The 16,136-nt window shown below is 34.7% G+C and overlaps 3 protein-coding genes across 5 annotated transcripts in view; 1 reads left to right on the forward strand and 2 right to left on the reverse strand.

Moving 5' to 3' along the window:
* The window catches only part of LOC105389987 (suppressor of lurcher protein 1), a 312,632-nt gene that overhangs the window by 236,920 nt on the left and 59,576 nt on the right, over positions 1-16,136 (forward strand). The gene's annotated exons all lie outside the window — the stretch shown is intronic.
* On the reverse strand, positions 3,138-4,791 carry LOC105389757. Its single transcript, XM_011560930.3, has 3 exons — positions 4,433-4,791; positions 3,767-3,970; positions 3,138-3,299 (listed from the first exon to the last, which is right to left on the reverse strand). The coding sequence occupies exons 1-3, from the start codon at positions 4,478-4,480 to the stop codon at positions 3,240-3,242; spliced, it is 312 nt and encodes a 103-aa protein (XP_011559232.2). The 5' UTR covers positions 4,481-4,791; the 3' UTR covers positions 3,138-3,239.
* On the reverse strand, positions 7,852-9,664 carry LOC105389755 (osteocalcin 2). Of its 2 annotated transcripts, none has more exons than XM_011560927.3 (3): positions 9,560-9,664; positions 8,953-9,147; positions 7,852-8,806 (listed from the first exon to the last, which is right to left on the reverse strand). In XM_011560927.3, the coding sequence occupies exons 1-3, from the start codon at positions 9,614-9,616 to the stop codon at positions 8,387-8,389; spliced, it is 672 nt and encodes a 223-aa protein (XP_011559229.3). In that variant the 5' UTR covers positions 9,617-9,664; the 3' UTR covers positions 7,852-8,386. The 2 variants fall into 2 exon arrangements, with proteins under 2 accessions (XP_011559229.3, XP_037975743.2); XM_038119815.2 differs by having other exon boundaries at positions 7,852-8,868.

The raw sequence follows: 16,136 nt of genomic DNA on the forward strand, positions 1-16,136 counted from the left end.
CTGACAGTATACACAGTGTCACGTAAACAACCAATTTTTGTATGGGGAGGCATCTTTTTTTTCGTTATGTCCCAAGGTCATTATAACAAAAGTTCTTTATAGTTAGAGCCGTGGTTAGCGCAGCGCTCCGTAACTTCGGAACAACAAAACTGCAGAGCCAATACCCTGATTACTCATTACACCTACCGAGTAGATTGGCCGAGACAGTGTCCTCGGACGAGCACTCGGTCAATTGCTAACCGTTCATTGGCCGAGGATACTGTCTCGCTACTCTACTCGGTAGGTGTAACAAGGGCATTACCATGATTCTATCTCGTTGTTGTAGTGACCCCCAGTGCCCAGATATTTTGTCACCGACAATAGTGGCAATGGTTTTGCGGCTGCACTTTTTGCTTATAAAGTAGCGAATTGCTGATGTATTGACATAGGATGGGATCCATTTGAACAGTGTTAAGGAATTTTCACCTTCTATATACCTCATTGCCTACCGGATTACGGGTAAGGGCGGTATCAAACTTGTTAAAAATAACTTCGACACAAAATAACAGCCTGTATAAGATAACTATTATGTGAGTGGGATTTGTTATGTTATGCTCAAAGTAATACGTGAATAAAACAACCGGAGCTACCAGCTTTGTGTACCCTGCGGGTCAAATAAAACAATAGTTTCGTAGGTCCTAAAATAACTAACTTTGGCATAACTCGTTCATGTACAAACATACATCTAATTGCTCAGGCGATAAGCAAACAACAAGCAAGTTCAAAGTCGAACTATGACCGATGAGAGATGTATTGACTTGATGGATCACGTAAGGTACATAACAATGCTACTTGTATCACCCACGTTCTAATTTGAAAGGCATGTAGTGTAGGCATGTAAGTATGCATACAGTTGTTGCTAAAGTGCTATAGTAAGACAAAAGGTACTAATTCTGAACAACTTGTATTTGTTTTTTGAGTGTAGGAACTTTGTGAAAATTGTATATGTATACGTAGTACAATGCCCAATAGTAAAAAGTCGCATCGCAAAGCAACTATTTTATGAAGTAGCATTTATTTTTTCTTTCTTTCCAAAGTTATTTAGAATGATGACCACCTGAGTCACTTTCGATGGACTGGCTATACTCTTACTTAACACCTGTACTTATTATACTTCAAGTTATTAAAGAAATCGTCATATTATCAGCTACGCTGTAAATGTTGGCGCTGTACGTCTAGTACAGGTTAACACCAAAACTTTTTTCGTTTTCGGAAATTGCGACACCCAAACAAGAGGCCCTGCTAGCTTATCCTTTCACCACGGCGACAAACCCTACTCCAGCTGCAACATTCCCCTACCTACAGGCTTAATAAGAAGAATAAAACCAGTCTAAAAACAAGATTATATTACAGCACCGAATTTCCAAGCTATAACGCAACACAACTTACAAGAACTCTTTAAGGATATATCTTACACATTTCAGTTATAAACACTATTGTATATCTATAACGGTAGGGTTTAAAGTATAACTTTTATAACGGGAAATAGCTAGCTCTTTATATGCTAAGTGGAGGCCCGGGGCGGTATAGAGCATTCAGCATAAGAAGTCCAATGGATTCTTACTGAAGAAATGATATACACGGAATTATAGTCTCTCGTCCACCGGCATAAAGTCGTCGTAACTTATGCCATCGCGTTTCGAAAGGACAAAGTAATTTGAACGCTCAGTAGCAGACATAGACTGAACAGGATTCTAGAAATCCCTTTTGTTCTGTACCGCTTAAAATATGGTAAACTGTAGTCTTACAAAACTGAGGCAGTTGATTTTTACGTTGCATTGCAGCCACTGGTTTGCTATTAAGAAATAGCTTTGGGAATTCATGTTTAATTATTATTATTATTATTAAATTCTTTATTGCACAAAGTAAATTGGTACAAAGGCGAACTTAATGCTAGCAGCATTTTCTACCAGTTAACCTTTGGTGATGTTGAAAAAGTGATTGGTAGTGCTTACGATAGAAGATGGTCTAAATTAATTTACTTACTTACTTTAAATAATCGAAACATACTCACAATTATTAACAAATATATACCTGCTGATTTATAGTTGTCTATTATGCTGCATTGTAGGTAGCTATCATTTAAATATTGGATTCTAAGTAGGTAATAGTAAACAATATAAAATTATGACTCTCATATAAAAATAATACTCAAAATTTATACAAACACTCATACAGCATAATATTATTATGTTTAGCCTAAATGAGTAAAACCGACAATTACAGAAAGGCGAAAAGGATTTTATAACTTGGGGCATCCTTTACTCAGTGTTGAGACCTCGCTTAAAGCAACAAGATAAGACACGTATACGATTCGTTTCGTGTATTTAAACGAGCATTTTTAAGCTCAATTGTTTGTATGTTCTGAATAATAATAATAAAAAGGATTGAATTTTCCTTACAAGACCAGCCCTTGGTGTTACTTTGGCAAACGTAGCGTAGGAATGTTTCACAATGGACTGATCCCTGCCTATTTCATTAAAATACCTGTAAAATATAAAGTTAAATTAAAACTAAATCGAATGCAATAAATGCGATGTAAATAGCAAAAAAATTCTCCAATTTATTACATGAAAATGGTGCACTTAATCACATCACATTCGTATTCATTCAATCGACATATTTTTTGTAAGATAAAAATCCAATCTGATAGTTTACTTTATTACTTTTTAAATCAAGCTTTGCGTGTTTTGTTTTTTTATTTGAGTACTTAAAATTATTCATTTTTCCACACCGGCCAGCACGATTGTGTATAGAAATTGTTTTAGTTTAAAAAACATATCAATTTTCACATTAGTGTTTAGACCGTAAGAAAGAAAATATGTTTTATTTATAATATTGAAAATTGTAAATGTTATTTACGCAGCCAAACATAACGTTAACTTTTGTCATTTTTAAGTTTTGTATTACGGTTTTTTAAAATCGTTATCGTTCTTTCGTTACCAATAATTAGTACCAGTGTGTGTAGTGAAATATCAGCACATAGGGTATAAAATGAACTATTTACTACTGCGTCTGACTACAAACGATAAAAAATCTCAATAATTTTGATTTGTAAATTTACGACACAAATAAAATTATAGCAAAAAACTTAAAAGTAATTGGGGTGTACAATTTTTTTATTATATTTATTTATTTTCCTATCATTTATTGTAGCAACTGTGAACGCAATCTCGGTCTTCAAATCTTCATAATAGGGTCTATTTCCGGTCTTCAGATACTGTGGGTGTAGTGCTCTGGGGCGCCGTCAACACGTCCCACTGGAAGTGGAAATAAATAACAAATTACATAAAAAACATACATTACATTTTCATTAAATACATAACAGTTAACTGAGATACATAACAAACTTTTGTTGTAGATTACCAAACACAAAGAAATTGATTTCTTCATTTTAAATAATCAATTCAGATGGAGCCTGATTAAGCCTCAACTGCCTCCTCGTGTGACGTATCCCCTGTTGATGTCTATGTCCCCTATGGACCCTGACTGCCACTTAACTGACTGGCCAATCTTATCACCACGGTGACCAATCCCAACGCTAATAATTTCCCTTACGATTAAGCATACTATACCTCAAAACATGTTTATATTATATATATTCAATCCAAAGGTTGTCTGGTAGAGGTTGCTTTAAGCAATGAGGCCTCATTGTTTCCAGATGCAAAAGTAGTTTTTATTTTCATACAATTCATTAAAAGTATGCTGTCTTCTATTGTACACTCACCGCTTTAGCCAGCCTATTGACCTGGTCGCCAATAACACTCAGAACGGGCTGGAGCTGATTCTCCTGCACCCCGCCCACCACATTAGCCAGATGCTTGTCCACGCAGCCGCGGAACTCGTCCATGTGATTCTTGAACTGGTTGAGGTCCAGGATGAGCGGTGATGAAGTGGACTTGGTGTCGGCGTCGCGCTTCACGTGAGCCACCTGGGTTGGAAATGAAGCGTGTTATGACTAGTTGTGTGGTTAGGTTACACTCTTACAATTAATTGTAAATTTAAAAGGCTGTGGTAATGTTAATAAAACGTACAAGTAGCTAAAGATACTGTCCACAGATAGGCGAAATTACAATGTTTACACCTTTCTACATCTTCTTCATATGTATTCTTCTATATTATAATACTGATACTATATAATACTTATACTTGGACTAAAGTGATTGCTGTTATGCACCATTGTATCTCTATACTCACTCTGCAAGATTATATTGCTGCAATGGGTAATTCTTCATGTTTGACATTGTTGAGAGCGTTTTTCTTTTTCGTATTAATTTGTTTTCTTGAGCATGCTACAAGTTTTCTCTGATTCCAATAACAAGTGACGAGCTAAGTGCACGGGCAAATATCCACCGACCGATAAATACTCAGCAAATATTTGTCTATTACTTACCACACACACTAGAAGGCTTGCCGCTAGGAGGCACTTTGTCACAAACATTTTAGCTCTATCTTGTCTTTTCCGCGTTTAGTACAACTGGTGATTCCCAACTGAGATGTTAGGTAAACTCTATGAGCCTTATGTAGATGTGGTATGTGCAACCATTGACTTCAGGATTGATGAAAAGGATTCCGTATGTTTGATGTCGCTTTGAAATGATTGAGGTTGTGACAAAAAACTGTGCAGCTGCCACCATCGTCGTGGGCTTGTCAAATCTGAGGTAACTTAACAACGCTGCTTATTTATTGTTAAATGCTAATTTATCGGTGTGTGGTACGGTAGCTCTACTTATATAAAACTGTTAGGTAGTTACTTAAGTTTACTTACTACTATAAGTAGAATATACTATAGATTGTGATAGTATTTGGTTGTGTGATGGCCAAGTAAACGATCGAACAAAATGTGATTTCTATGCTTCCACTGTTTGTAATATCTTGCGGTGTACATTCATGAATGTCCAAGGAATTCTAAATCGCCACTTAGAAGTAATTGATCATTTTGTTGTCCAAGGATCATTGGATGCGTAATAAGCTAAGTGACTTTATCTTTCCATTACTACTGCTGTATTATGTAGTAGGGTATATACCTATATACGCCAACCTATACGCATACATGTAGGTTATTAATATTTGAAATCGTTTAATTATATACCCAATTATTACACCAATATTTCAGAGATATATTTTGTCTTCTCGTATTATAACTATCATTGAATGATATAATTAGTACGATCCAAGAAAGTACTCCTAATAAATGTTTTATATTAATTGTATTAAATGCCCGTCCTTACTTAATTAATGTTTTATTTTTATATGTGTCCATAAATGAAGGCCATTGTGAAAGTAATGACTGCAATTTTATAAACTCTCCCACTGAAACAAAAATAAATACATAGTTTATTATGAAAAAAAACATAATATATAGAAAATGGAAAAACGATGACATGGAAAAAAACCGTCAACTTACCTACCCAGTCAGAAGCTATGTAAAAAAGGTGTTTTAAGAATTCCATAAACCGGCCCTCTGTTACAAACTGCCGGTACATTTTCTTCAGTCGGAATTCAGTATTTTCAACAGTCGGAGTCCAGTCATCTTTGAGATTTTTAGAGTCTTTACTGAGATATTTGTAGTAGTCCTCCTCTTGAAAAGTTGGATGGTGCTGTCAAATTTAGTATACCCTCGTTTTTTACGATCGTCTGTGTCTGAATGTATCTACTCGTAATCCATCCTAATCCTAACTAATATTATAAATGCGAAAGTAACTGTGTCTGTCTGTCTGTCTGTTACTCTTTCACGCCAAAACTACTGAACGGAGTTGAATGAAATTTGGTATACATATTATGGTCTAGACCCTGAGAAAAAACATAGGCTACTTTTTATCCCGGAATTCCCACGGGAAAACTTTTTAAGGCGAAGCAAAGCTCGCGGGAACAGCTAGTAACAAATAAAAGGAAGCGTTTGAACTACTTAAAATATATAACTTACGCATAAACATAATACATAAAAATATGACGTGGCAGTATATCGGTTCAAAGAATATAATTTTACTATTAAACTATATTTTAAGCTAGTTAGCTAAAATACGAAATTAAAAGATAAAATTACTTACGGAAATTACAAATAATATAGTGAAAACAATTAGACAACACTTTTCCATAATATCTTATAAACAGTCTATACTTTACCAACGAAACTACTAAAATGACCTAAGAAATTAATAATTGCGGTTGCTAATTGTTTTTTAAACATACGCATGTTCATTTTATAAACAAAGAGTTGTATTGAAAATAATGACACTGTGATTCATATTTCATACTAAAGACAATCTTTCGGTATTTGTTATTCTTTTAAATTTCATGCTCTACAATACTCTACACAGGCTGGTTATTTATTTTTTTCGTAATTTGCATGCAGGTTCATATTTTTATAACTCATTACGATTTCCATCAAAGATCGTCCCACTGTAAAAAAAAAACACTTAACGTAAAAAAGTACGTAGGGCAAAACCGATCTGTTAATATGTATTAAGTACCTATGTGTATCTATATTTTTTATATTGATTTCACAGTTACTTACAAAGTCATGCCATTTATCCGCTATGTAGTCCAGTGCCTCACACATCGGTGTGGTCGCAAGTATGTGATACAGTTTTTTGAGTTTTTCCCAAGTCTCTTCCACCTTCTTTTGATATTCAAACACTATTGGTAGAAATTCGTGCGTATAGTTGATTCGCACATAGTGTGGTCCAAAATATTCATAGGTGTATGGATTATTCAATCGTATTATTTCGTTAGGAAACTGATTTAAAGAAAACAATACTTGGGTTTACAAAAATACAACGTACGAGTCAGAAATGTCCACGAGACTATTTCTAAATGAAAAATATTGTTTATTGAGCTGACACATTGTATGTAGTAAATAACAAAACGTACTTACACAAATAACAAAAAAGTTAGTGACCACTATAACAATAAATAAAAATTGATGCAACATCTGTACCGAGTCACACTGACGACACTCACTGAACTGAATTTAGAATCACGAAATAGATTTCACATAAACATTATGGCTTTTTATTATATGAAAATGGAACACTTGTTTTAAAACAGTACACTTCCGACATCTTGAACAACATTTAAAATTTGTTCTGCACACCTCACTGTAGTTTTCATTTATTGCCAACATTCTGATTCATAATTTGTTCCACTGAAAAAAGGATAATTTAAATTTATTCCTAAATGATAAAAAAGTTGACATAAAAATAATTATGTTATTACAACATTATTTCTATGCACATTATTCTTTATTCAGATTTATCATATTATACTTACGGCTTTTTCCAATGCAGCAAACAATTTTCTTACGAGAACTTTTAAGTCTTTTACATTTCGCGGCCGGCTGTTCCACAGTTTTTTTATTTTACGAATATTTTCCAGTATTCTCGGTCTTGGAGTTGTTTCTGATAAAGGTTCTAACTGAGCATTTTGGGCAGCATTGAAAGTTGGTGATCCTTCATTTTGTTTATTAAGATTACTTGTAGGTTCGTTAAGTTGATTACCTCTTCTTAAATTTGTATTGTTACTCTCATTTTTTCTGTCTATTTGTTGAACGTGTTTCGCAGTATTTGGCTTCTTTTTTAGTTTTTTTACGGCTTTGTTAAATGCTTTTCTATTTATACTGTTCTGATCTTTTCTTAACATTTTTTTAAACGTATCTATAAACTTATAGTTCATTATTACAGGATTCGTATTTATAGACTGTGACTTATTTACCTTTATATTATTATCTTCTTTATACTTGTCAGTCTTTACCGTATCTTTACTGAAATATTTCTTTAACATGTCGAACAACTTGAATTCAAACGCTTCCTGTCCAAAAACAAAATATTTTTATTGCAAATTAATTACATTATTTTAACACAAGTCTCTCTTAAGAAACGTGAATTTTTTGTTTATTACTTACAACTGTTGATAACACAACCAGTAGAAGAAACAAATTAAACCACACATCATGTTTCAAATTATTTGACATATTAATAAAAATAATTTAGACCTATTGCCACACACTGAAATTAAAATACTGAAACTGAACCGCATAATTTAACTAACCAATTGACAAATGCAAACGCCGAACCAAAACTATTTTTACCAACACAAAAGATATTTACACAATCGATTGACATCATATTTATTAACAAATTTATGGTATACTCATCAAGTATTGAAATGTAACACTGCCTGTTCAATCAAATACTTACGAATAAACATATATAATGAAATTATTACAATATAAATTATTAAACTGACAGCTATAATATAAAACCCCCTATCATGTTTAGTTTAACAAAAGTTATAACTGATATTATACATACTATTACAATCTAGCAGCAGGTTTATTAGTATTTCATTAAGGAGACTCTGTTACACCATCCTCTTCAAGCGATGTTTCATCGATATCTTTACCTTCTGATGGATCAACCTCTATAAAATCTTCGTTTTCTGGTTTATCTTCACATTCCTCACTTTCTGATTTATCACCATTCTCTTCATTCGATGTAGCTGCACCTCCAGTTTGGTCTCCAACATTTGCCTCTTCGTTGATTGGTGTAGAAACTTCTTCGGATTCTGATGATGATGAGCTACTAGATTCACTGCTTGAAGAACTGCTACTACTACTGCTGTTGCTACTGGAACTGCTATTGTTTTCATCTTCCACTTCCATTGAATGATCTACTGTACCCGCGTTCTCGGGTTTGTTACCAGGTTTTTCAGCAGTCTCGGGTATGTCGGGATTTTTTGGTTTCTTTGGTTTTTCGGCTTCTAGCGTCTGCGAATAAATATGGGGGTTCCTCATTGCCTTTCTTGTGTTCGTTTCCTTTAGTGTAAATTCTACAATAGTAAATTAAAGGTTAACTTTGTCTTAATGATCTTATACATGTTTATAAGTAACACATAGTTTTTAAAAGTGCTTACCCTTATCCGCAAGTAAGAATGTAATGTCTCCTTTATTTTTGGTAGGTCCTTTGGTTTGGCTTGTTCTAAACTCTTCCACATCGGAAGGAGGCATTCGTCGAGTTTGGCGAGTAATTCCTTGATGTATTCATCTAGGTTGGTTCCGTACAGGCCGGATTGGAAACGCGTGTCTCTTCTTATTATGCGGCATTGACACTGGAAGAAAATATAATATATAAATTAAGTATTTTATCATACTTACCTTCATAGAACAACAAGGACTCGGGAGTGTTACCTCTGATATGTGGTAGTAGTTTATTACATATCGACCATACCTACGTCCTACGTAAAAAAATAATTAACATACTAATAATGTATATGTAAGTACGTCTATGATACTTATTTGATATCGGATTTAAGTAATCAAACAGTTAAATTATTAATAGGTAAACAAAGAAAATTATTAGATTTTAAAAAATCCCTGTCGAAGTTACATAAGTAATCAGATTATATACCAACGACCTTCAGCATCCAAATAAATGACTTATAATAGAGACGCCTGGGATATAAATGATGACATTTAGTTTAGTCACGATTGTTATTTATTCAAATGGACAACGATGCTTACCGATGTAAAAACTGTAGCGAAAACGAAAATAACTTTAGCGAAATTGTACCACTTCATCTTTACTCACTAAAAGGTTGGCAAGTTCTGAAAGCACTAAAACTTTACCCTTTTTATATATTCTTTTGTTAGAACATTACATATTATATATTCTCATGGCCAGACGCTACTTTTAGATTATTTTAATACCTAGAACGTGGACCCTTCATATAATAAAGATGAGATTTTAAACTATGTTGCCGTACCTTGTTACTCTTAATTACACAATATGTGCCTTTGTGGTTCATTATTAAATATACAGGGCGTCAGAAAAAGGAATATTTTGATGACTTGGATGGTGATATTCAACCTTATTAGTTCGTATACAATATTGGGACGTCCACTCATCAAAAGTTACATCAGTAGCTATCCATTTTTGGTAAGGACCTACAATCCACTTAGCAGTTACATGAGTCGATAGCAATCAAATTACTTTTCTTTACGTCCAACTAAACAAAGAATTTGAGGTTAGATAATAAAAGCCGATCGGGAGAGCCTCAGGCATTTTCCTTTCAATATTTATTTTATGGTCCTCTGAACTTTGGGTTGATAAAATATATTTTTTTGCCTATCGTTATCGTTATTTGATTTTCATTTACTCAAGAAATCCTACGATTGGGTCTTCAGATTATGATATTATACTTGCCAGTTGTACAAGCAGTGCGTTTTACCTCTTATCTTTATTCTAACACTTAAGATAAGAATGGATAACCTGTAGGTTAACAACTGCAGGTTACGGGAACAAATGTTCACGACTACAGGCAACGATGCTTGGAAATTTTATCGTTATTATCATCAGCGTATACTCAACCACAGCGAGACATAATACCGCACTAGAAAAGAGCGCCATGTATAATTTATGTATATGTCCTCGGCCATCTCCTTCCAGCCACTACCAGTTCAAAATGTAACACCAAAAATAATAATAGTAATTGAGTATTTGATATTATGATATTTTCAATTTAGTTGGTAATATTATGATACGTTGTTAAATTTACTTGAATATTTCAGACGGCGTCATTAAGCTAGACTTTTCCGTGTAGGAGTAATTAGATGCTATTGCACTGGAACTTTTTCATTGCTCGTGAGCAACCAATATTTGACACTACTCAGCAACATGCAATACAACTCCTTTCACGAACCCAATGAACGTGTAAGTTTATCTCATCCCGGAGAAGGTAGAAGTCATTTCGATTCGGGGACCAACACTGTGTGTTCACTGAAGTTCAGTCAACGTGACTTGTCTATCCAGCTTGTGCAATATAACTTTACTATTCTATTCTCTGCTGGGGTTTTTGTGCTTGCACCTGGATCACCTGAAAGAAATCTTTGTCCATATTCCATTAAGGTGTAGCGACACATGTTATAGTCACGTTTTGCAATGTAAGCTTTCTAGTAACTTCCAGTAGCGAACAATGCGCAGACGCTAGTCGTCCCACGCCCGTCATTTATGTAACTAACATACTTGTAAAATGTAATTTGGATATTCAGTAAATAGTTTGGCCTCAAGTAATCTGCATTCTTCATTTATCATGGATCCCGTAGTCACCCTCTTTATAACCTACAGAGGTTTAAACTACTTACTTAAGCAAATACTATTTCGTACCATGCTTTTCCACAGCAGTACATAAGTTCACACATTAAGAGATGCTTATTTATACATAGTCATAGATGCTTATGCATATGTATAGTCTATGTATCTACACATATTATGTAGTGCATATTTTCTTACGATGTTTTAGAGCTTAGGTAAACCATAAGAAAAAGTGGTATAATTTTACTTGGATTCAATGCCAAAACTATTAAATGATTGAAAGAAAAGAAAGAAAGAAAGAAAAAACATTTATTGCCACACGGGAAAACACAATAAAACACAAATACAAAAATTAACTTAAGGCTGTCACTAAAGCTGGAAGAAAATCAGAATCTGTCAAATCTAGTGAGGGGGGGTTGAGGTATGCGGGGCGTTCTACGGACAATGACATGAAATTTTAACATAGTACTCGAAAACATAAAAGTGAAGACATGCCACTTTGTTAAAAATATACTAAGTAAGTAATATTGTTTTGTGATACGAAAATATTTATTTTTATTTGAAAGTATTTTTAATATTTAATAATTAATTATATATAAAGTCGTACCCGTGCCGATATTTATACAGGTTGTTGCAAAAAGGGTTTAATACTATGCCGAAACCTACGTGTGCAGCATGTTATTGATGTTATTTCTAAGCCAGGAAATGAAATCAGAATGTAAAAAAATCGCGAAAATATTATCAGAGTTTAATAGTTCAGGGTGTTGTATTAAACTCTGCCCCCGTGTAATAAAAAAAAGTATAGTTAGCCGAAAGGGCGTTACTCAGGCGTCACTCTGAAAAACTTTTATCCTACGTAATTTTTTATATTCATGAAAAAAACGCTTCTTCATATAATTTTTTTTTGGTCACGTGACCTTTTAGTTAGACGACCTGTTTTTTTTTGGTGTTTCAAAAGCAGAACAGTAGTTTGCAGAACTCTGCATATACAGGGTGTCACAAAAGGTTACGTAGCTGGCAAAGGGATATGGGGAGGTCACCAGAAAAATAATAACATGTAAGTACCCCCGCAAGGGAGTACATTAGTACAAGGCGAGAGTGTGTATTTTTTTTAAGTACTTATGTGTATTTGGGATATGATAGAAATAATATTTTTGTTTCTTAAAAACCAAAAAATTGACACCTTGCTGCGCTCTTTTGCTCACTGTACGGTTTTGTTATAACGATTATAAAAAAAAAGTTATTTTCATGTCAAGGAGTCATTTACCTAATTACGATTTCACTCACAGCAGGTGAACTGAAAAAATAAGTTCTAGTTCTATCATCACTTTAGATCGCAAACATTGTAACTCCACTTTTCTCGGCGAAAAGTACTCTTTGGTGTCAATAGAAACGTTTTTTGAATTCACATGTTTTCCTCTTTATTCGAAAAAAAAACTGTATTCCGCATTTTACCATTTGTTTTCCTCTAAACCCCAAACCGTGATTTTTAAACAAGAAAACTTAGTAATTATACCCTTTATTCTCATATACAACGTGCGATGTAGGCGAACGTGAACGAAAACTATGCAATAAGCCTTTGTTTTTATTACTACTTTAGTAAATTACAATAACATACTCAACAATGTTAATTTTTTTTTGCAATGTTATGTTGTTAAATTAAGATCTAATATTTTATTAACATGAAGTTACTTTCAACTTTTTTTTGCATCTATGCGTCGAATCACAGCATGACGGCTGCTGCAGCTTCCTGCTGTCCTGTCCTCCAACCAATCCCACCAGTACTGCAGGTTGCGTCGAATACGAGCCATTCTCTTCGACTTGACAAGACAGGTGCTCCCGGAAGGATCATAGATCGCACGGAACCCGTACCGTATAGAGGCAACGGTCTCCTTTGCAACAGCCCCCCAGATTCGGAAGTAGCCCATGCACTGCATGGCGAGCACAGCTGCAGCTATTTTTTCGTAATGAATCATTGGGATGTCATCCCCGAAGGAGGCTCTCAGCCTACCTCACGACCTGTGTGACATTAGAAAAATGCACTGTGCTAACGCCGTTTGCGAGCTTGATTTGCAGGACCGCGTTGTATGCCAAGTTCCACAGCAGAGGGGTCCAAGACCTACCGCTGTGGAACTCCGCAACTGAACTTCTTCAGTGAAAACAAACCCTCTCTTTTCGCATCCTTAATGTACTTGTTAGACACGTATGACCTCTGTCAATTTTCTGCAGATAAGAAGACAAGTGATGGTATACTCGTACAAGAGCCGCCCTAAAGGTTCGCCCTCTAGGGGATAGAGTTGAACGCGGTTACTATTTTTAAGCAAACAGCCAGCGCAACAACTCGCCCGTGGTTCTTATCCTGCTCCGACAGTGAACGAACGCAAAGTATTGTACCCACTATTCGAATCCGCATTTCGGATGCCAAACTGACTGTCCGAAAGGTCGAAACCGTACCACCACAGAGGTATGACTCGTTCGAAGAGCTTATCAGGCTCTTACAGCAATCAGATGTGTCGGTACACTGAAAGATAATCTACAGGCCTGCTTTATTTATTTAGGAGCACTAATGGCCTCCTTTCAGTCATTGAGTCACTGGCACTCAGGCTGCGGTTGAACAGGAAGATAGACTGTCTAAACAAATCATTTTTAGGCTAGTTAAAAAAAACTTTAGGTGGGTAGTATGCCAACTAGAACTACAAATAAAACAGTATTTTTGTCTCCTCTAAAATTTGGTCACGAGGAGTTACGATGATTACGATCTAAGGTGACGCTGACGATATTTTATACAAGGTATTGAAAAAAGGGTATAAAGCTTAGCCAAAAGTGGATTTAGGTGCCATTCTGATCCACTTTTCTTCTACAATTTTGAAAATTCACGTAACAAAACCTTTTACATAGAAACTTATTCGATCACGTGACTTTTTACTATAGAGACCGAATTTATTTTTCGAGAATTTCCAAAACTTGGAGAACAAAAGTTGTTCAGAATAACCCCTGAGTCAAACCCTTTCGGCACAGTATACCCTTTTTGCAACATCCTGTATAGGTAATATCAGGTTTATAAAAGACCTGGGCCTGTAGAGTGAGACTCGGCATGGGGAGTCATAATTTATAGATCTTTTAGGTTGCAGTGGCGAATGGGCACTGGTAGCCCTGCCCTTTTCTATAACTATAACTATAGGTAATTTTATGGCAATTTAAAAATGGTATAACATTTATCTATTTGAAAAAATCATTAAAAATATACATTACCTATCACCCTAATTTAAAAAAAAAATTCAGCCCTTACTTTAAACTTATAACACCCCTCTATTTCCTTCAGGGGTTAAAAAACCTGTGTATTTAATATTTTCTTATGAGTTTTTTTTTTTAAACTAGGCTCTTACATAGTTGTACATAATATTATGCGGTATTTTATTCCACTTGTAACGCATAAAATTCATAGCTACAGTAAACATTTCATTTTTTTCATGGCGAGATACAGTCGCACTTAACCGCTTTTTTGCAAAGCTTGTTAAATAGATTTAAAAAATTATGTAAATTTTAGATCTTCAATTTTTAAAAATACTTACTTATTTTTAACAACCTGTAGTGTACAGACTACCACATCTTAAAATATATATATTTTTAATTAACTACGGTTTTTGGTTTCAAAAAAAACAAATTATGAACTTACTTTTCAACACCCTGTATATTGTGTAGCTTACCTACCATACACAACCGTTAAAATAAAATAAATTACCCCTCAGAATATAAACAGGCTCGCGCTTTGGCATACTGCATTGACCGTATAGTTCTTATTCGGAGAATCTAATAAGTGTCATTATGTGCAATGTTTACCTTTATCTATGCATCTGTAACTCTATAGTAAAAAATGTAAACAAATCGAAAAGGCGAAATGTTTTCTAAGAATTTTCGGCTTTTCCGCATCTAAAATGATTAGAAAATTAACTTTCCATAGCAAATGCATATGTATTATAATACTTGTAGTCATAATTTGTTGATTTAATCAGTTTTTGTGAAATATTTGATAAAAAATAAAATGGCGTGGGTATCGCTCCTAACAGGCCGCCACCAGGGCGACGACTGAAGAAATCTGAAATCTGTCACTGTGTCATCATTTTTAAACCGGAATTTATTAGTTTTTTGCAAAAAAAGTTGACTTCTGGTCCATTAAATCCAACTCTTTAAGGTAACTTTGTTAAGAATTTAATTACCTACACATACATATAAGATTCCATGAAAATGGGCCCTCTGATTTCGAGGGTTTTTTCATAATAAGTCAAAAAATGGCAAAAGACATGGTGTGTTTGCAATTTTTTTTAACATACTTATTATAATCCTGCACCAATTTATAAGCAACTAACATGTTCAGTATACCCTCTGCTACAAAATATATTTTTATCAATGTGATAGAAGCCACCGTTTTTCCAATCTAATCAAGTATATCAAGCCGACTTTAGCATTTTAGCTTTAGGGATCCCCTTAAGATTAAAAGGTGGCAAAAGGACAAACTCAGCAATGCTGCGAGTTATACCTCGTATAATCTATGCAGCGCTGGTTTTCAGTATGCCCTGAACTTAGGTGCTAAATTATATACTAATATTCAAGCTATCGAAAGTAAATACATTAAATAGGTAATGATTGGGAGGGACTATTGCCATTTTTGGGGAATTTCCCGAGCCTGGCCAGGAATCGAACGCTTCCCCAACCATTCAGTCAATACACCTACCCCGAGACAGTAGCTCAAAATCTAAAGGACACTTTGCACTGCACGACCTACAACCGACAGTATTTACGGCACTCTGCATGCAGCTCATACCGATAACAGAAGACAAAGTTGCACACACCTGGGCTAAGTTACATCTGGCATGCTCCAAGGCGAATTACTCCTTATACTCTAACCCAATAAAGTCTGATTCAGACGTTTCTAACTGCTGTTGTACTAATTGTTGACAAGTATCTTTGGAGGCCATAGTTTACAAGTTTGGACCACTTGGACCCTGG

Source organism: Plutella xylostella, chromosome 6, assembly GCF_932276165.1.
Source record: "Plutella xylostella chromosome 6, ilPluXylo3.1, whole genome shotgun sequence".
NCBI lineage: Eukaryota > Metazoa > Arthropoda > Insecta > Lepidoptera > Plutellidae > Plutella > Plutella xylostella.

Coding starts and splice junctions, on each gene's coding strand:
- LOC105389755 (XM_011560927.3), bottom strand. CDS start 9,616: ATGAAGTGGTACAATTTCGCTAAAGTTATTTTCGTTTTCGCTACAGTT. Junction 9,148..9,559: donor TCGCTACAGTTTTTACATCG/GTAAGCATCGTT, acceptor ATTTTCTTCCAG/TGTCAATGCCGCATAATAAG. Junction 8,807..8,952: donor ATTCTTACTTGCGGATAAGG/GTAAGCACTTTT, acceptor ATTTATTCGCAG/ACGCTAGAAGCCGAAAAACC.
- LOC105389757 (XM_011560930.3), bottom strand. CDS start 4,480: ATGTTTGTGACAAAGTGCCTCCTAGCGGCAAGCCTTCTAGTGTGTGTG. Junction 3,971..4,432: donor CAAGCCTTCTAGTGTGTGTG/GTAAGTAATAGA, acceptor TTTCCAACCCAG/GTGGCTCACGTGAAGCGCGA. Junction 3,300..3,766: donor TCAATAGGCTGGCTAAAGCG/GTGAGTGTACAA, acceptor TTCCACTTCCAG/TGGGACGTGTTGACGGCGCC.